The sequence below is a fragment of the Lycorma delicatula genome, chromosome 4 (genome assembly GCF_047948215.1).
Source record: "Lycorma delicatula isolate Av1 chromosome 4, ASM4794821v1, whole genome shotgun sequence".
NCBI classification, from domain to species: domain Eukaryota; kingdom Metazoa; phylum Arthropoda; class Insecta; order Hemiptera; family Fulgoridae; genus Lycorma; species Lycorma delicatula.
Window position 1 is genome coordinate 151,259,223 of NC_134458.1, and position 22,894 is coordinate 151,282,116.

The window sequence follows — 22,894 nt, forward strand, 5'->3', positions numbered from 1 at the left end:
AAGTTAATTGCTTTTATATGGATTTGAATAGTAGACAGTGGATACCGCTGAAGTTTGGTTGGGGTTCAATTAATCACACGTCTCAGGAACAGTCGCCCTGAGTCTGTACAAGACTGCACCTTATTTACATGTCAATACATATCATCCTCATCACATTTTGTTGGGTGGGGGAGGGATGGTTGTTTATTGTTCACTAGTTCAACAGATTGCTATGTGCATATTAGGAAAATAATAATTGATTGGTTTGTTTTTATATAGATTATGTGAAAAAATAAATCAAACAGATTGTAATCCAAAATAATCTCGTGTATGTAATTTATATTACAAAATCATTGTGTTGTATCAATAAAATAAAAATAACTACTGTACATTTTTGTGATCTCAGTTTAATCCTGATTAATTGAAAAAAATACTGTGATTCATATCCATCTTGGTAAATAAATGATAAAAATCATAAATTGATCTATGATCTTAATTTTCCAGTTTCATAAGTTAATTTGAATAAGAAATTATTATTTCTTTTTTTGTCTCAGTCATTTGACTGGTTTGATTCAGCTCTCCAAGATTCCCTATCTAGTGCTAGTCGTTTCATTTCGGTATACCCCCTACATCCTACATCCCTAACAATTTGTTTTATATATTCCAAACGTTGTCTGCCTACACAACTTTTTCCTTCTACCTGTCCCTCCAATATTAAAGTGACTATTCCAGGATGCCTTAATATGTGGCCTATAAGCCTGTCTCTTCTTTTAGCTATATTTTTCCAAATGCTTCTTTCTTCATCTATTTGCCGCGACACCTCTTCATTTGTAACTTTATCCACCCATCTGATTTTTAACATTCTCCTATAGCACCACATTTCAAAAGCTTTTAATCTTTTCTTCTCAGGTACTCCAATCGTTCAAGTTTCACATCCATATAAAGTGACGCTCCAAACATACTTTCAAAAATCTTTTCCTGACATTTAAATTAATTTTTGATGTAAACAAATTATATTTCTGACTGAAGGCTCGTTTCTCCTGTGCTATTGGGCATTTTATATTGCTCCTGCTTCGTCCATCTTTAGTAATTCTACCTCCCAAATAACAAAATTCTTCTACCTCCATAATCTTTTCTCCTCCTATTTTCACATTCAGTGGTCCATCTTTGTTATTTCTACTACATTTCATTACTTTGTTTTGTTCTTGTTTATTTTAATGCGGTAGTTCTTACGTGGACTTCATCCATGCCATTCATTGTTTCTTCTAAATCCTTTTTACTCTCAGCTAGAATTACTATATCATCAGCAAATTGTAGCATCTTTAACTTTTCACCTTGTACTGTTATTCCGAATCTAATTTGTTCTTTAACATCATTAACTGCTAGTTCCATGTAAAGATTAAAAAGTAATGGGGATAGGGAACATCCTTGTCGGAAATTATTAACCAGTTCAAAAGAAAAACCTTTTTATAACACTTGTACGAATTATACAATGAGAAATTATACCATGAAAAAAGAACTAGAGTAATAAATACATAAAATTAAAGTTTTTATCTCAACTGACTTCTTCATTACTAATTTATTTATTCATTACTCATTTTAAAGTATGTTTCTTGTAAATGAGGGTTTATTTAAGAATTGTATTACTGTTAAAGAAATACCCAAACTCCACGTCAATTTTCAGTCTCTTTTATTTTGTTCATCTTTGAAACCACACAGTGAATGCTTTTTTTAAACATAGACATATTTTTTAAGTTTTCAAGAAAATTCCAACCTTCTCATGGAAGTTCTAAATAATATATTTGTATGCGATAATCTAGAGGGGAAGATGCTCATAGTAGGGAACGGTTTGAAATGTATCTTGACCGCCTGCTGATCATAACACAGTAATCATACAAGCTACTCCTACAATTAGCACATCCTTTCTCAAGAATAATAAGAATCTGAAGCCAAATTTATTAGGAAAACTAATTTTAATTCGTGTATTTTATATATCAGGTTCTTTATTACAAATCACATCAGTGACAGACAGATTTCATCAAGCCATAAAATAACACTATTATTTGGTAAAACCAAACAGTTGTAGGCAACTTGATCTGAAACATTTTAATTCCAAAAATGATGTGGCCATTCTCAAAAAGAATAATATGCTAGCTGAGATATGTTATGTTTATTATTGCCTTATTCACCAAGCTGAATTTACTATTGCAAATCAAAATACCAACCCAATCTCAATACCTTTTATGGAAGCAACGTTACTTTATTTATAAGAAGGACTATATCATAGGTATCATTAATCTCAGTGAATGCAACTATTACTAGAGTCACTTATACCTCAGATGTTTACCTACATCTATCTCACGTCCAAAATAGACGTGAGATATAGGTTCGTGAAGATAGAGTAAAGTGACAAATTAAATTAACGGAAAGAGGCACCATATGCGCTGCCTCAACTCAGTTGAGGATTTGTATCAGTGTAGTGCAGATGATTAAAAAACTAACTTTCAATGTTGAAGGTTGATAAATTAGGTCCGGCAGAACAAGTTATATTTTAGTGCTAATGATTTCTCAATACTGGCCCCTGACCATCATTTTCTGTAGTTTCTAAATAACCAATATATCCCGACTTAGTGATAAGGAATCTTTTACAATTTTTACATAAATCAGGTGGGAAGTTCTCAACAGGGCCTGAATAAATATGTATCTGAAGAATTTTGAAATATCATACAAATCAATAAAAAAAGTACAGGGATATGTGTTAAAAAATACATGTATGCTTTAATGTTAATATACCACGAACTTCAAAGGAGATTTTAAAAATGAGAATGTGAGCATTGGTCCTTCATTAGGTTTAATTTTTACTTTTTATGAAGTAAAAGCTAATTTACTTAATTAAGTTACCTCTTTTCTTGATTACTTTAATGTATTCTTATTATTGTTTCAGTTATGCCAAATTATGTCACACAAATAACAAAAAGATAAAAACCAAAACTTAATAATAATAGCCACCATATTAATTTTTATTCATGATACTTCATTGTTCTTGATTCACCCACATCTAGAATATATTTCATATTTTGTTGGTATAATAATGTTAACATTATTAACGTAGTTCTTAACTAGAATTAATAAATGTTTTCTCTTTTTTTCAGGAGAATGTTTCCTTATCTACGACTTGAAATAACTGGATTAGAGCCTGATGCCAGATATTTTATATTATTAGAATTTAATTTATCTAATAATAAAAGGTTCAAATTCAATGGTGTGCAGTGGATTGCGCTTGGAAATGCTGAACCACAGTTTTCTTCATCTTCACGATTGTATGCCCATCCTGATTCACCAGCTGTTGGTAGACACTGGATGTCACAAAGCGTACTTTTTAATAAAGTTAAACTAACTAATCATACATTTGACCTAAACGGCAACGTGAGTTGTGTGTGTGTTCCTTTTATTTTATTACTTTTTTTAATAATTTTAGTTTTATATCAATATGCTGTATTAATAATTTTTTTAAACTTTTATTCGAGTATCCCATTATTTTATAGCTTAAGAAGCTAGACTACTTGATAACAATTCAAAATTCAATTAATACTAGTGTCAGGAAATATGAATTTATTTTACCAATTTTTTTAATAAAAAATGAACTATTTTCTTTATTTTTATTCGTTGATTTTTTGAATATATTCTGTCAATCAGATTCATGCAAAATGTGTGAAAAATATGAATATAAATTTTAATAAAATAAAAAAAATGGACTATTTCTAAAATGGATTTTTATTTTTCTAAAGCTAAAAATGGAGAAAATAATAATTAATTAGAATCAATTTAACATCCCTTGTACAAACAGTTGATTCTACTTGGAATATCTCATGAAATATCATCCTGGATATTGAAGGATGTAAAGTAAGATGAAAAATACCAACAACCTAATCCAAATTTAATAAACCGGGTTGTTTTTTAATAAGAAAATTAAATACCTACAATCAGTTCCCTTGGAGCTATGTATAGATGTGGTGAATTTTATAACTGACTGAAGGAGAGTTAGCCGAGTTCCTTGTGTATATTTTATTTATTTTAGCGGTACCCTACAGCAACGGCCAATTAATTATAATAATTCATTTTTGGTAGCATGTGAAAAAATTCCATTCCTGATCGGTACTTAAACTCAGAACTTTCCAATGAAAGGACAAGATGCTACCACTCTGCCAGAGATCAGCTGGTTCCCAAGCGTCAACAAAGTCAAAACATTGATTACAACTTTAGTACATGCTATTAGTATTTATTTATTTATTTTTTTTTTTTGGCAAATGGTCATACCAGTCTATCCCATGAAAATCCAAACATTTTTTGACATTTTATTAAAAACAAACAAATAAATTACATAAAAATGTACCAAAATGTGGTATTACAAAAAATATTACTTAATCTATTTTTGTGTATATATCAAGACAGTGTTATTGTATTTTAGTAGTCTATATCATGTTGCCTTGATTGTTAGTTACTCTTTATTAACGGTTCCATGAAATTGAGTGAATGAAACCAAACTACTTTTACAACCTATTTTACAAAAATATAAGTTACAGTTATTTTTTTAAAAAGAACTTTATTTAAATCCTTTAAAAACATTAAAAAATACTTTTTTTAAGTCATCTAAACATCAAAGTAATGTTGGTTTTATCTAACTAAAAATAAAAGTTTGAATCACTCATCATTACTAACAGCTTTTAACAAATTTTAAATTTCTTTTCACTTTTTGAATGCCCTATAATTATATTTTTAATACCAATGTTTTTTACAGTTTAATTTTTTTTTGTTTTTTACTTTTTTTATATATTTGAGATTAAAGCATTCTTTAAAAAAACATTTTTTGCATGTTTTTATTTTTTAATTATTTAGTTTTACATGTTCTATGCTAATATATTTTATTCACTTATCAGAATATTATCATTAAACATGTGATCCTATCACTTGCAATACAAGTGATAGTACTATCTTACACTTCTAGTATAGCAAAGGTATTTTTTTTTTTAACTGACTTTTTGAAGAAAAGGCTGTATTACTTTCAGTTGTGTGATGCGACTGGGGGATGAAACTGAACAATTTTCTTTAAGTTTTGAGTATGAAAATATCATTCACTTAAAATGTATTTGCTTATATATATATTTAGATAAATAAGGAAATGTAGTACTCTGTATATACTCTCTCACTGTGGTACTCTTTCACTATATATATATATATATATATATATATATATATATATATATACATACACACAGTGAGAGAGAGAGAGGGGCCTATGAATAAAATTTTTGGCTTGAAAATCAACAAACCTACTAAATCAATTCATTGAAATCTCTTTCATGAATTACTAAGAAAATAGGCAGCCCCCTATCTACTAGCCTCCTCAACTAAGCAGCCAATGGCAACTTAGTGTGAGGGCCAGCTGATTCCAATGGTAATTTATATGAGGTAGTCAATTTTTTCATTACACAAAAACGTTCTTCCAGTATCTTTATTTAAACCAATATTAGAAAAAGAATTTTCTATTAACTGAACCTCTAAGTTCATAGAAAACTCATAAATATCCTTTTTCAGACCTTCATTTAAATCAAATTTTTACTTTTCATAATTTAGAAATTTTATCCTCCTCTATGAATCATGAGACCTTGCCGTTGGTGAGGGGGCTTGAGTGCTCAGGGATACAGAGTAGCTGGACCGAAGGTGCAACCATATCGGAGAGGTATCTGTTGAGAGCCAGACTAAGGAATGTTTCCTGAAAGAGGGCAGCAGCTCTTTCAGTAGTTGTTAGGGGCGTGAGTCAGGACGACTTAAACGGCCGTATCAACATCACTCAGTCCTCTGAGTACTGCGCAGCTGAAAGCAATGGAAAACTACAGCTGCTTTTTTTCCAAGAAAATGTGGCTCTGCATTTTCACATAACAATAATGGAGGCGCCTTCCTTGGTAAAATATTCTGGAGTTAAATAGTCCCCCGTTCGGATCTCCGGGTGGGGACTACTAAGGAAGGGGTCACCAGAAAATTAAAAAATAACATTCTACGAGTCGGAGCGTGGAATGTTAGAAGCTTAAAAAAGGTTGGTAGGCTAGAAAATTTAAAAAGGGAAATGGATAGGGTGAATGTGGATATAGTAGGAATTAGTGAGGTTCGGTGGGAAGAGGAAGGCGACTTTTGGTCAGGTGATTTTAGAGTAATTAACTCAGCGTCAAATAATGGGCAGGCTGGAGTAGGTTTCGTGATGAACAAGAAGATAGGGAGGAGAGTGGAGTATTTCAAAACGCATAGCGATAGAATCATTGTAATAAGGATAAAATCAAAACCTAAACCGACAACGATTGTTAACGTTTATATGCCTACAAGCGCCCATGATGATGATGAGGTAGAGTGTGTATACGAAGAGATTGATGAAGCAATTAAACACGTAAAAGGAGATGAAAATTTAATAATAGTTGGAGATTGGAATGCAAGCATTGGAAAAGGCAAGGAAGGAAATATAGTGGGTGAATACGGGCTGGGCAAAAGGAATGAAAGAGGGGACCGACTTATAGAGTTTTGCACGAAGTATAATTTAGTAATTGCCAACACCCAATTTAAAAATCATAATAGAAGAATATACACTTGGAAAAAGCCAGGCGATACTGCAAGGTATCAGATAGATTATATCATGGTTAAGCAAAGATTTAGAAATCAACTCGTTGACTGCAAAACTTACCCTGGAGCAGACATTGATAGCGACCATAATTTGGTGATAATGAAATGTAGATTGGGGTTTAAAAACCTGAAGAAAAGGTGTCAGATGAATCGGTGGAATTTAGAGAAGCTTGAGGAAGAGGAGGTAAAGAAGATTTTTGAGGAGGACATCGCAAGAGGTCTGAGTAAAAAAGATAAGGTAGAAAATGTAGAAGAAGAATGGGAGAATGTTAAAAAGGAAATTCTTAAATCAGCAGAAGCAAACTTAGGCGGAATAAAGAGAACTGGTAGAAAACCTTGGGTTTCAGACGATATATTGCAGCTGATGGATGAACGTAGAAAATATAAGAATGCTAGTGATGAAGAAAGTAAAAGGAACTATCGGCAATTAAGAAATGCTATAAACAGGAAGTGCAAACTGGTGAAAGAAGAGTGGATTAAAGAAAAGTGTTCAGAAGTGGAAAGAGAAATGAACATTGGTAAAATAGACGGAGCATACAGGAAAGTTAAGGAAAATTTTGGGGTACATAAATTAAAATGTAATAATGTGTTAAACAAAGATGGTACACCAATATATAATACGAAAGGTAAAGTCGATAGATGGGTGGAATATATTGAAGAGTTATACGGAGGAAATGAATTAGAAAATGGTGTTATAGAGGAAGAAGAGGAAGTTGAGGAGGATGAAATGGGAGAAACAATACTGAGATCTGAATTTAAGAGAGCATTAAAAGATTTAAATGGCAGAAAGGCTCCTGGAATAGACGGAATACCTGTAGAATTACTGCGCAGTGCAGGTGAGGAAGCGATTGATAGATTATACAAACTGGTGTGTAATATTTATGAAAATGGGGAATTTCCATCAGACTTCAAAAAAAGTGTTATAGTTATGATACCAAAGAAAGCAGGGGCAGATAAATGTGAAGAATACAGAACAATTAGTTTAACTAGTCATGCATCAAAAATCTTAACTAGAATTTTATACAGAAGAATTGAGAGAAGAGTGGAAGAAGTGTTAGGAGAAGACCAATTTGGTTTCAGGAAAAGTATAGGGACAAGGGAAGCAATTTTAGGCCTCAGATTAATAGTAGAAGGAAGATTAAAGAAAAACAAACCAACATACTTGGCGTTTATAGACCTAGAAAAGGCTTTCGATAACGTAGACTGGAATAAAATGTTCAGCATTTAAAAAAAATTAGGGTTCAAATACAGGGATAGAAGAACAATTGCTAACATGTACAGGAACCAAACAGCAACAATAACAATTGAAGAACATAAGAAAGAAGCTGTAATAAGAAAGGGAGTCCGACAAGGATGTTCCCTATCTCCGTTACTCTTTAATCTTTACATGGAACTAGCAGTTAATGATGTTAAAGAACAATTTAGATTCGGAGTAACAGTACAAGGTGAAAAGATAAAGATGCTACGGTTTGCTGATGATATAGTAATTCTAGCCGAGAGTAAAAAGGATTTAGAAGAAACAATGAACGGCATAGATGAAGTCCTACGCAAAAACTATCGCATGAAAATAAACAAGAACAAAACAAAAGTAATGAAATGTAGTAGAAATAACAAAGATGGACCACTGAATGTGAAAATAGGAGGAGAAAAGATTATGGAGGTAGAAGAATTTTGTTATTTGGGAAGTAAAATTACTAAAGATGGACGAAGCAGTAGCGATATAAAATGCCGAATAGCACAAGCTAAACGAGCCTTCAGTAAGAAATATAATTTGTTTACATCAAAAATTAATTTAAATGTCAGGAAAAGATTTTTGAAAGTGTATGTTTGGAGTGTTGCTTTATATGGAAGTGAAACTTGGACAATCGGAGTATCTGAGAAGAAAAGATTAGAAGCTTTTCAAATGTGGTGCTATAGGAGAATGTTAAAAATCAGATGGGTGGATAAAGTGACAAATGAAGAGGTATTGCGGCAAATAGATGAAGAAAGTAGCATTTGGAAAAATATAGTTAAAAGAAGAAACAGACTTATTGGCCACATACTAAGGCATCCTGGAATAGTCGCTTTAATATTGGAAGGACAGGTAGAAGGGAAAAATTGTGTAGGCAGGCCACGTTTGGAGTATGTAAAACAAATTGTTGGGGATGTAGGATGTAGAGGGTATACTGAAATGAAACGACTAGCACTAGATAGGGAATCTTGGAGAGCTGCATCAAACCAGTCAAATGACTGAAGACAAAAAAAAAAAAAAGAAATTTTATTAATTAAACATATTTAATTCTATACTATGAAGGAATTTCATTTTGTTAAATTTATGTATGTATATATCTCACTTAGAAAACAACATTTATAAGGTTCAAACCAAAGCTTTCAGGTTGATGAGACTACTATGTATGTAGCAGTTATAAAAGAGTTGATTTCACCACTCTTGAAGTAACTTGAGTATAAAAACCTAGAAAATAAATATGATTATAAATAATTAAAGAATATCATTACTAAAGAGGTATTCAACAAAAAAAAAAAAACACGTCAAAATGTAAGATATATTAACTACATTTGAAAAATTATTTTATGCAATTTCTAATACGTTGATCCTTTGATGTTTTTTCTTCCCGATATTTTCTGCATCTTAAGAATATGTGGTTTCTTTCTTCTCGGCATTTTAAATTCAAATTTATGTTTTCTTTTTAACCTGAGGGTCATTTATTCCTTTTATCATATCTCTATAATCACTCCTATTTTCTACATCTCTTCAGATATTCACATTTCCCTTTTCAGATAAATTTTCCTTTTCCATGTCTTCCTTAACTTCTTTAATCCATTTTGTCATTTTCTGTTTTTCAAAATAATCCATTAGCTTCTTTAATCTATCTTCATCTATTCTTTTAATGTGATCATAGATTATTAATCTTCTCTTCTTGATTGTTGTTGATATTCTTTCAGTTTTCTTAATAATCTTTAATGCTTTACAACTTATGTTTTCAGTTTATTCTAATTGGTCCTAGATTCTTCCTCAAAATTTTCCTTTTTTTCTTTTTAATCATCTCCATTGTCAACTTCATTTTTTTGCGGTAAAAATACTACAGCATATAATGCTTCTGGTTTAACTATAGTTTCATAATGTCTTGTCTTGGCACTGATGGATAGTGCTTTCTTGTATGTATTTTGGCAAATCTGATAAATTCTTTCTCTTTTTCTTGCTTTTTTTTTTAGAGAGTACTAGATTTTCCTAACCATTCTCAACTCTTCTAATTTTTCTATATTTTGTTTTCTTATCTCTGGTATTATCTTTTCAATTTTTAATTAGCAGACCCAGCAATTCTATGCCATTGTTAGATTTGAATATATATATATATATATATATATATATATATATAGATTAAATGAAAACAATTGAAAGTTTGATAAAACATTAGCAAAATGAACATTACAGAACTTCACAAAATTTAACCTTTCCTTTTCTCCCTTTTACCCTTTTCCCTTTCCACCTCTCTCCTTTCCGCCTTTACTTTCCCCATTCACTTTTTCCTATTTTCATTTGCCCATATTTCCTTTCCCCATTCCCTTCCATTTCTCCATTTTCTCTCACTTTCCCTTTACTCCCCCATTTCCTTCCCACATTTCCCATCCCCTTTTCTCTTTTCCCCTTTCCATTTCCTTTCCCCTGCTTTCTCCCTTTTATTTTTTCCATTTCCCCCTTCTTACCTTTTACCTTTTTGATTTTCCCCCTTTTTCCCCATGCGTAAATTGGTCCAGTAGTTTTTTAAGCTATAGCAGACACACATTTGGAAACATTGAGATGGGATTGTAAAATATTTAGTATAGCGTGTGTTGCTTTTACATCCAACAGATAGCGCTGTTTTTAAAAAAAGAATGTTTTTACCTGCCACAAGTGTGACATCTTAGGTATATAAAAACACACTCGAATTTAAATGCAACATTATGTCAAAATTTCAAAGCAATCGGTGAAGAACTTTTGGAGATTTAAGATTTTGAACAAATGAAGATTTACACACACTTCTTTAGCAGTTTTAACAAACTAAAACAAAACATAGTAATTTATGTTCTAAAACAAACATGTTTCCCAGTATTGATAATAGTAGTATCATATAGATATTAACTTCTCTTTTTCAAAAGAAATTTGTAATTAGACTTTACCATCTATTTTCAGTAATAATATTTCTATCTGTATTTTTGTTGTCTCTTGATAGAATCACAATATCATAGGCATAAGTCAGACAATCACTTCTATCGCTGATTTCCCAAACTTTATTCCTTTAATTCCTCTTCTTTGTAATCGTTTTCTTCAATCTCCTATTACTATTCTTATACATTTTAGTATATAAGTTTTATTGTTTTGTTCCCACAGGTAGTATTGACATCAATGCATAAGTACTTACCATGTGTCCATGTAGTAATGGCATCAGACGTTTTAGCTGTACGTTGGAGTCCTACTGCTACATTTGCTTTTAAAGAAACTGAATTTATTGCTGTAACAGCTTATCAAGTAAGATATAACATTTAACATTTTTTATATGATTTTTCATTTTAATGACGTGGGTTTTTCTTTAAAATATTATAAATTTTCTTCTTTCCTTTTATATTATTGCTTATAAATATGCTAGCAGTTTTAAAACTTATATTGGTTAATTAAATTTGTAAATCATTATAGTATGAAAAGTATAAAGCAATATAAGAAATAAAGGTATAGTAATATTTCTACCCTTCTCAATATTAAGGGCTGTATCAGAAAAGAAAATACCTGTTAAAAAATTGTAATTTTTTTGGATAGTGAATTAGAAGTAAATGGTATTATCAGGGAGAATATTAGAGGAAGTATTTTTACCAAGACTGCGAAAAAATTTATATAAAGTAAGTAGGCGATGTCAAGAAACTTTAAAGAAATCTTACTCAAGGCAACCTATAAATTAATTTTAAAATACTGTGCTGAAGTTTGGAGTTATTTCAGGACAGGAAGAAAGTAAATGGCAAACTGTACAAACTTGATAAAAACAACAATTTGAAAAATATGATAAAAAAACATGATGAGATAGAAGAGGAATTAAAATGAAAAGCAGATTAGAAATAGAAAGAATTGGCCATAATAGGGAAAAAATTGATTAAGTTGGATTTTTGATTCCAGGTAATTGCATCTGCATCAGATATGCAGATAACTGCACATCTGAAGCAGTTAAACAAACAGCAGTAGTTAACAAACTAAAACAAATCACAGTAATTTATGTTCTAAAACATACATGTTTCCCAGTATTGATACTAGAAAACATTTTTTGTTACTGTAAGCTGCTGATATTTATTACTGGTTAATGACCTTAGCAGCTGATGTTATACTGCTAACATCTGCCATATACTGCTATACTGCCATCTCAGTACTGAGATGGCAAAAATATGACCAAACGTCTATGATATTTGTCATATATTAATCCTTTAGATGGCATGCTACAGAGTTTCAGATGTGTGTGTTTAGTTGCTTGCTTGTGGCAAAAGCAAACAAGTTTTGACATTTTTGGAAAAAAATAGATAAAATTGAAATTCGAACTCTTATAAAGCACTTTGTTTTAAAAGGTTCAACCCTGACAAACATACAAAAAGAGTTAAGATTCCACTTTAAAGGATTCTTCCTAATTGTTTGTGATTATAAAAAATGGGTTGTTAGATTTAAATTTGGTCATACATCCTTGACATTCAATAACCATAGATGAAACATTACACTCCAGAGACCAAAAAGTAGGTGGGAGCAGGTGAAATTACATATGCAAAAGAAAGCCAAATCTGTTTCATCTGCAGAAAAAGTCATGGCTATGGTTTTTTGGAGGTTCTCATTCCATAAAAACCATAGATTACCTGGAAAAAGGCAGGACCATCACCAGGAAGTTTTATGCCTCACTACTGGATAGATTGAAGGACAACATTCGGACTAAATGTCTACATCTAGCAAAAAATAAAGTTTTCTTCCACCACATTAATTCACCTGCATACACATATTGGATTGTTGCTGCAAAACATCATGCCTTATGCTTTGAAGTGCTTCAACATGCACCAAATCCTGCTAGATCTGGCTCCCAGTGATTATTTCCTCTCCCTGAACCTAAATAAACCACTTTCTTAATGAAAATTCATTTCAAATGATCAGCTGAAAGCTGAGGTAGCCACTTATTATGGTGAGTTGGACAAATTAATACACCAGCATTATGCTGGTGTATTAAAAAGCTGGAAAGTTGTTGGTGTAAATGTATTGAATTCCAAGGTGGACTATATGAAACATTTTTTTTTTAAATTCTGAAAAATCTAGTGTTTTCTTTGTCAAGCCAAGAACTTTCCGAATGACCCTTATAAAATTTAAAGAAAAAATAAAATATGGTTTTGTCATGTAAACAAGGGGTTGTGAGAAAGAATTCCAGTGAAAATATTGAACTAGGAGGTAAAGGGAATAAATATATTCAGTATACAGTAGTTTGATAAAGTTTAGAAGAATATCATGAGAAAAGGGAAATCTTTGGGTAGTGTTTAAAAAAAAAATAGTATGAATTATAAAAAATAAAACACAGCAGTTTTATAAATTTTAATGTAGATAAAAGAAGTTTATTGTATGGATTATATAGTCACCTTCATATGTAGGTGATGTATGGGTATATAGTGTCCCACGAAGAGATATATGATTTGATTTATTATCACTCGCCCATTCCACCACTGATTCTGTTGAAACTTTACAGACTCTTTACTAAGGTTCTAAACATGTTCTGTGAAAATTTCAACCTTCTATGGTGTATAGAAACAAAATGGTGGCTTTCAAACAAAAACATTAATTTCAGATAAACCATATTTTCTATTCATTACAAAATAGCTGGTAAAAACGATTAAAAACAGATTAAAATTAGAACTAGATAATTAAAAACAGTTAGATAATTAGTCATGATTATGACTAATTATTAACTTGTTTTATTCAATTTGAACAGGTGTTCAACAATACACCATCTGTTTTTAATTATTTTTACCAGCTATTTTTTAATGAATAAAAATGTGGTTTATCTGAAATTGATGTTTTTGTTTTTAAGCACCCATTTTGTTTCTATGCACCATAGAAGGTTGAAATTTTCACAGAAACGTTTTAGAACATTAGTTAAAAGGTATGTAAAATTTCAATAGAATCAGTGGGGTAATAGGCGAGTAATACTAAATCAAAAGTGTATACCCCTTCATGGGACACATTGTATATATACATATATATATATATTTTTTTTCCAACCAGTTTTCCAGCTACTGCTGGGTCTGAGTGTGAACAATCACTAATTGTTCAATGTCAGTGTTTGTAAATATATAAAACTGTTTTGAATGTAAAATCCTAACTCTAATAAAAAAGAACATCCATAATCATAATACTAAAAATAAGGAAAATATTTATTTATGTTGAATATTAATTTGACAATTAAAAACAACTTCTAAATTTATTATAAGATCTAATATAAATCATCGCATTCAAAGATGTATTGACACTGAAGGTGGACGTTGAGTTAATTTAATATTTTCACTCTAATTAAGTGGAATTTTAATTATTTTATTGAATGATTAAAATAATAATTTGGTTTTGTTTTAAATTTATTTTTTGAGAAGTCGATCTAACTTTTAACCCATAATTTATAAAGAAAGATTTTTCAGAATTGTTTTGTTGTGTTTTGTGTTGAATAAAAAATTTTATTTGGTTTTTATTGATTTTAATTTTATCATTTTTTTCTCAGAATTAAAGTCTACAAATTTTAGTTTTTAGTTTTATTTGATTATTTGGTATTTAACAAAGTAAATTACAACAAACCTAAAATAAGTGTGCTTTCAGATTTAATTATTTTGGGTTTTAATAGTTGCTCAGACTACTAGAGATACACTTCTGAGACATTTTTACAATTCTTCATATAAAATTGCATTTAAATGCAATTTAAAATTTAAAGTAATTTTTGCTCAGTAATTTGTACTATCTGTAGAATTTTAATAAAACATTATTTGACCTTTAGAACAGAAATGTGGCAGAAATTTTTTGCCAGCTATAACTTGAAAACTAAATGTTGACACACTTATGTTTATACAAACTTATTTCATTATTTTGATCAAAGCAACATACCTATAAATTATGGCTGAAACTTCCTGTATACATAATATTTAATTTGTGTAAATTTAGTCAACCAAATGGTGCAGCAGTTGTTATGTTGGCTTTTAAATCATTTAGTCTCAGGTTTGATTACTGGCAATGGTTTGGTATTTTTTCAACTGCTGTTTCACTTACAACTCATCTTCCTTATTAAAATATAAGCAAAAGCATGTGTCCAAGGTTGTATTGTAAAAATTAAAAAAAAAAATATATACATATATAGCTAATTTTTAAGCTATATTTAAGCTAATTTTTAAAGATTTTTCAAAGCTTATTATCAAGTTTTTTCAGTGGAATATCTGGTAGTACTCCTCTGAATCCTGTAGAAATCAATGTGCTACTAGATACAGATATTCTTTCTTCCCTAGAAGAACACTGATAGACAAAAAAAACATTTTTTAATGTTTCTCTAAGAGTGATACCGTTTCTTGAATTGCTTTTTTGTGTAAATTACACCAAAAAAAAATTAAGGAAAAATATAGGTAACATCTGTAAAATTTATAATTTTGCATGGCCATACCTGTGTTAGAATGATTTCACTGATGCTCTTTTTTTATAAATAGCCTCAGGCACATCCTGAATTAATGTCCAACTACAACATGTCAAATTAATGTCCTGTTAGTATTCCATTTCCCTTTATAGTGGCTTTCCGTCACTGAAATGTCTGGGTGGAAACGTTCACAGTGTTCGTCACTTACGTTTCCAAGGTTGTCCGGGAAAAAATCCAAATGAGAGTGGAAGAAATGTATTTTCAAAGACATATTACACATCCCATAGCTATGTATGAGGTAAGAAGTTGATTAAAAATATTGTGGTAATTGTCGAATTTTTGTTTGCCGAAAAAAATTTTACAAACTTCGTTAAAAATGAAGCCCAAGGTGCACTTTCTACATTATTTAACACTGGGTTAAATACATCATCTTTAACCAAATCTCTTATTTGAGGACCAACAAATATTCCTTCTTTAAGTTTTCCTTCATTTAAATTCGGAAATTTCTGCCTGATGTACAAAAATCCGGGAATATCCTTCTTCATTGCTTTTACAAAAGTTTTCATTAGTCCTAGAGTGATACGGAGAAGGGTAAAAATATTTTTTTGGGTTCAACTAAGGGCTCATGAATAATATTTTTCCCATTTAGAGTTAAGTTGTCTCATTTTTTCCTTGGTAACACAACGTTTATCCCTAGCTTGACTGTCCCATTTGCAAAGAAAACACATGTACTTAGTATAGCCTAACAAAATAGTTATAACTTTCAAATTGCCACAGCTGTGTTCCAGCTATGTTTTTTATAATTTATTTTTTCAAGAACGTCTTTCAACACATCGTATGTCTCTTTCCAATTAATACCATAAGCTATTAGTATCGAAAGATATTTGTTACCGTTGTGTAGTAGAACCACTTTTAAACTATACTTGGATGAATCTATGAAAAGCCGCCAGTCCTCAGGTTTATGAACTTCTCCTAAGTGCAACATAAGCTGATCAATATTTGTGCAATAAATGAAATTATTTTCATCAATAAAGTACTGAGAAAGTTCTTTTTGTCAGCTTCAAAAGCCCAAAATTTTTCTTGATCCTAATGTTGAGCTTGATTTTTTGATAAATTTAACCATAATATAAATTGATAAATCCCTAACCAAATCATTTAATTCACCTTGTGATATAAGATGTGGCTTGTTGGAAGATAATTCAAAATCAAAATCATTTGTCTTCTTCAGTACCGCCTGATTCTTCATCGCTACTTTTGAAACATACATTCATTGATGACTCAGGAAATGGAATAATTACACTGTAAGGTACAGGCATGATTGCAGATTGCAATGAAGGATATTTAACAGTATGTTTAGATATTTTAGAAATTCCAGACGTACTTGTTAAACAAAAGTAACAATCGGTTACATGATCCTTTGGTTCACAACAAAACATAGGTGCATCAAATGGTAAAGCCTTCCGTATACCTTTCAGCCATCCTCTTAAATGTAGAGAACAATTAGTGCATACTATATGAGGAGCCCACGTCTTATTCTGATCACCAATTTTACACTGAAAGTACAAATGATTTGTTTTTTTAATTAAAGGTGTAATGTTTTTTCTATTTGATTTTATAGTAAACTCACCACACACATAATAAAAGGCATCCACATCATTTACACAATTTCAAGGCATTATGAAACTGTAGTGTTAACAAACTTAAGACAGCAATAAGACTGAACAAAATTAATTCATTCCTAAATCCAGTGCTTGATACAAACAACACAACTTTGCTTTCAGCTACATGTTTTGACCTGCACAGACATGATTAATCTTGTCCATGAAGGCACACTTTTCAGTATTAGATATGATGTCATAATATGTGACTATGATATGATTTAATTCTTTGTCTAGTATTGTTTATTTATAGCTTATAAATTATGTTAAGAAAGTTAAACAATAAAAACTGAGCTAACAAAATAGAATGCAGGAGCTTAAAATGTTAACTATACGTTGAAAAATGAAAAAACCCATTAATTAAAATAAATTTTTTTCAAAAATGGTGGGTGATAGAAAGATTCTTAGTTCATATTCATTTTTAGCATCAAAAAAACAGATTAAAATCATTTATTGCACATTAGGAAACAAAAATTATGTTTATCAGTATAATTAGATCAAAAGGTTTTTGAAAGAAAAGATTCCATTAATTTGAAAGTAAGTCATTTAATAATTAATAAATTTAAACTGTTATATGTTTTGTTATGTACAAGATACATAAATGATAATATCAAAAATTTCAAACAACATAAAAGATTGTAAAAATTAAAACAGGTTTACAAAATCATTAAATATTTTTTTCTTACATATATTCTTTTAAATTAAATAATTCCTTTCCAAGTAGTTCTTTGTTTTATATTTGTATTGGGTATTAAAATGTTATTTTGTTTGCATCATTCAATTTCAGATTTATATCATTTTACTCCTTATAATTATTACATATTTACGCATTTACTTTAAAAAATGAAGGGAAATTTCTTTATTTTTAAGGAAATTCCTAAACATATAAATATAGAGCTAAAAAATATTCTGTTTGTGTTTAATGAATTCTATAGAGAATAAATAAAAACACTTACAATTAATACTTAATTTTTTTCAGAATGAAAGAATAACTAAATTAAAAATAGATAATAATCCATTTGCAAAAGGATTTCGTGAGACTGGTCAATCTAGATTTAAGAGAAAATTAAGTCATATAAAAGATGAGGTTGATAAAGGTAAGACATATATATACTTTTATTTCATTTTTTTAATATAATTTTTAATGTGTTTTAAAGTTTAAAGTCTTAAGTTAAAATTATTTAATTTAAGAGAATTAAAAGAATGGACATGTGGAATGGTCATACAATGTCAAACTGTGAAGTGGTAATTTAAATTTTTTTAAAACATTGTTTAGTTACAAGTAGGATGCAGTGGAGGCCATGATTTGTTAAAAGTAAATACTTATCAGATACTGATCTAATAAGCAGGATATTTAATACTGAAGGAGAATACTTAAGGATGGTTAATACTGAAGTCTCCTCAATCCATTAACTTCCAAAGTTTGTTACTAATGTACTACTCAGAATTTACAATCTTGCTTAATTGTTTATTTAGCTGTTAGATGCTTAGTATATTATATTTACTCCATTGTCAAAAACACTTTAAATACAGAACTGATATTTGTTATTTATGGCCAGTTAATACAAAATGAGATGCTTTGATTATGATATTTATAATTTAATACAATTAAATTTTCCAATCTGTAGATTAAAATTTTTGAGACTTTGCATTCTTTTTGCATGAAATTTAAGTTCATCTAACAAGCACTCAAAGAATATGAGAAAAATCTCAATTATGTGATAAAAATCTCAGTTGCGTGGGGTTTACAGGCTGACTACTAAAGGCTGTACTCTAATTATTACTTTATTTAAGATAAATTATTTATTTACTTTACTATTTGAGAAGGTGAGTGCATCAGAGATCGGGTGCAACCACATGCAAAATATAAATAAATCTCTTATTTATGTGATTTCATGTATGATATGGCTTTTACTAGTAATTTTTACAAATTTTACAATATGATTTCGTTATCTTTACAAAATTTTTTTTAGAACTGCCTATCATTTATTTAAATTTCCTAGAAATGTCAATCATTTTACTGTGTTTAAATACCTATATTTCTTTTATTATTTTCTAAATTTTTTTTTTGTTACCTTGAATAAAATAGAATAAATTGTTCTAACCAAAGAAGCAACAGTAGTAAAGTTCTTTACTGGTTTACTGGTAGGTCTATTTAACTGAATTTTGGAAAGGATTCTTTTTAAACTATCTTTGGTTATTTTGGATAAAAATATTCAGTTATATTTATATTATTTTAAAGTAAATTTATTAAATTTCTTTAAAGTAATAATTGTATAATATAAATTACATATCTTGTCTGTGAGAAGTTAAAAAATTAAAAGATAAAAAATAAGTTATACAAGGAAATAAAAAATTGGTTTTAGAATGAAATTGAAAATTTATTATTATAAAATATAAAAATAGAAAAATTCGTTTTGAAAAACCATTTTATCATGATTACATCTAAAATTTCTGAATATTTGCATATGTACAAGTATAACTTATAATTGGTAAAACGTTCTGTGATGGCATGTTAGCAGGACAACATCCCTACCACAATGTTGTGTTTTATTTATTAATTTTTTTTGGGATTACTTTGTTCCACGTGTAAGTTTTTTGGCACCTTTATTAAATTATTAGCATATAAATTCTTACTGCTTTCTCATAAATAACCTGATATTCATTCAGAAGTATCAAATTCATCTTTCAAGTCATTGTTCTTCTGTTTTAGTGATGAAAGAAAATTTCTCTCATTGTCACTAAATTCATGTAATACAAATAAAATTAATGTTCTTTAAATTATTCATCTTAAACTTTTATAAATAAAAAAATATAATTTTTATTATATGAAAACAAAAACAACTACATACACGTTATTGAGGTTAGTTTATAATATCAGTATCTATTACAATATCATTTTTAAAACTTCATCACTCATATAAGTACACTTATTTTTATACAAGAGTGTTCAGTTGAAACTAAAAGTAATAAAGCATATTTATTTATGGCAAAGAATTGCCACTGCAAAGAAAATTATACTTAGAATTATTATTGAATAAAAAGGAAATATTTATACAAAATTAATGGCATATTTGTACAAAATTAATGGCATATTTGTACATAAACAAAATGTTATGCAAGTAATACAAAGTTATCAGCCCAAAATATTTACTACTTAACATTTATGGAATTAGGTACTTCAAGGGAAAAACCCAGAGATGAGATTATCATCACTTTTTCCATTTAGATAGTCTTAAATTTTATTTAAGACCACATTAAATTTTTTTTCCATTTTTTTATGTTTTGAGTCATAATCCGACTTATTTCTTTCTCCTTTCTTTGGTCCAGCTCTTTCCTAGTCCATCTTCTTTTAATATTTCTATTATAGATTAACTTTCTAAAGAGATCCCTGTTTAAAATATTTTTTCTGCAACATTGATCTCTTGGAGATAGTTCTTAATTGCTTCAATCCAATGTATTTTTGTTTTTTTCTTCCAGCAGAAATAATAGAATATTTTCATATTCTATTATTAGTCACTCTAAAGAAATGACTAAATAGATAGTCTTCTTTTTCTGGCAGCCTGGAAGGAGATTTTATATTTTTTATAAATTTCTTTATTACTTTTTGGAATTCTGATATTAGTTTTAAAATTGGAGGCAAGTATTTTTCTTCCGTTTTTGAGAATTTTTATGTTTCACTTCTTTAACATTTACAGTAAAAATTATTCTGTATATACACCTACTTTTATTACAGTATTATAATGTCTGATTTTATTATAGATGGTGAGGAACATTTTATCATAAATATAATGAGTAAGTCTATATGCACTTTCAATTTTATTAACAGCTCTCATTTTATATACTTTCCAATTGGTAGTATTATTTCACCCAGATATTAAATTCTTCAACTTTCTTTACAGATCCATAGCTTGTTTTGAGTTTTTTATAGAATTTATTTTTTTTTTTTTGACATACTGACTACTGTGCTAAAAAAAATGTAATATTAAAAGAAATATAAACCACCAAAACACAAAAAAAATTAAGTTAAACTTACCATACCAATTTTCACAGGATCCTGCTCCTTCAGTCGTTATTAAATTCTACAATTACATTAAAACATATTTATGACTTGTTAATTTGTCATGAAAATTTTGAAATTTTTTATGGATGAATATGCAAATTCTGTGAAAAGTTACTAGAATTCATAAACAAATATGTTTTAATGTAATTACAGAATTTAATAACAACTAAAGATGTGGGATCCCGCAAAAATTGATTGTTGGAATTAATGTGTTAAGTCTATCTATCTTATATATTTACTGTGTTTTAGTGGTTTATATTTAGATATATATATATATATATATTTATATCAGATATATATATTTATATTTACACAGAGTGTATAAAAAAATTTGAGTGTATCATCAACCTATTCTATTCATGAAGTAATGGAAAAAAATTCATATAACATATGCCCTAAAATGCTTCGTTTTGAGTTATGGCTTGTGAAATATTTCACTTGGATTTCGGCTACCCTGGTGAAAGGAGGTCATACTGACATTTTTAGGATGTGAATTAAGGGGCAGAATTAGTGATATATTATGGTTTTTGATCTGAAATATTGAATATAATAGTTTCCAGAACCGTATCTGCAGTAGTTTTCAAGAAATTTGGGGTGAAAACCAATAAATTAGGGTAAAAAATAACATTTCTTGCGTTTGACTTACAATAACTTTTTTAAATGGGTAATAAACACATAAAACCTTTAAACAAGACCAGAGAATTTAGAAATTTAATTAATTCTGAACAAAATGGTATAAGATAAGTTGAATAAAACAAAGGAAAGTTAGAATAATTCAAATTTTATTTTGAAATAGTACATTACTACATTTGTCTGAAAAGTACTTGTTTAATGTAAAAAAAAAAACAAATTATTTTTTGGTGATGTGAAAAATTTGTAAAAACAAAATTTACTGTTAAAAATTGCTGTTAAAAGATTAAAAAATAAAATTTGGAAATTACACAATAATTGTAAAATAAAAATTACTTACATACTTTTTTTTATTAATGACAGAAATACAATAAATTATTTCATAATTGGTAGTAATATAACAATAGCTATCAACAATACACAATACTGTAGTGTTTAAATCATTCTGTAGGGCATTTTAAGTATATTGGGTACTGTGAACTTTGCTGTCGTTAGCAAAGGTTCTCTGTGAATTTTAGTTTTATCTAGAATGACTAAATTCTAGAATTTTTGCCATACTTCGTTGTTTATGAAAGAAACAATAAAAGGTAAAAGGAAGGAAATAAATAAGGTGTAATTTTCTTTGTTGTAAAACATTTAACATAAAACTTAAATAAACCAACAGTCGCAAAGGTATTAATTAAAAAGTTTTAATGGCTGCCATTTTGTAATGGATTGAAAGATCAGGTTCATTATTTTTATACATGCAAACTCTAGATATCCTAGCAGTATACAAAATTTCAGTTCTATACAATTAACCATTCCTGAGAAATAAATTTCTGTGTTAAAAATACAAAATGGTGGGTAGCTGGCAAAATAAGTGTTTCCAGGTATATGTTGACGAAACATTTTTTATGTTATTTTGATGTGGGAGATCATCCCCTGAATTCTTGAAATGGTTTTAATAAACACTCTGCATGTATATATATATATATATATATATATATATATATATATATATATATGCAAAACTGTGCTTAATGCTCCACTACTTAAAAATATAGCCAGTGGATTTTAGCTTCTAATTACAACTTATAAGATTGTATTTGGATTCATTTATTTATTTTGAAAAAAAAAATAATTTTATTAATTTAGATGAAAAAAAATAAAAAGTTATTTGCACAAGATTTTGAAAAAAACTTATTAACATAATGTAAGTAACCATTATTGTAATAAGAATATCTGTCTTTCTTTTTACAATAAACTCT

General features: G+C 29.0%; 1 protein-coding gene across 1 annotated transcript in view; it reads left to right on the forward strand.

Moving 5' to 3' along the window:
• The window catches only part of LOC142322955 (T-box-containing protein TBX6L-like), a 62,634-nt gene that overhangs the window by 38,977 nt on the left and 763 nt on the right, over positions 1 to 22,894 (forward strand). The window contains exons 3-5 of the mRNA XM_075362049.1: positions 3,132 to 3,405; positions 11,018 to 11,155; positions 17,934 to 18,051. Of these exons, the coding sequence (XP_075218164.1) occupies positions 3,132 to 3,405; positions 11,018 to 11,155; positions 17,934 to 18,051 (530 nt within the window). The remainder of the gene's footprint in view (positions 1 to 3,131; positions 3,406 to 11,017; positions 11,156 to 17,933; positions 18,052 to 22,894) is intronic.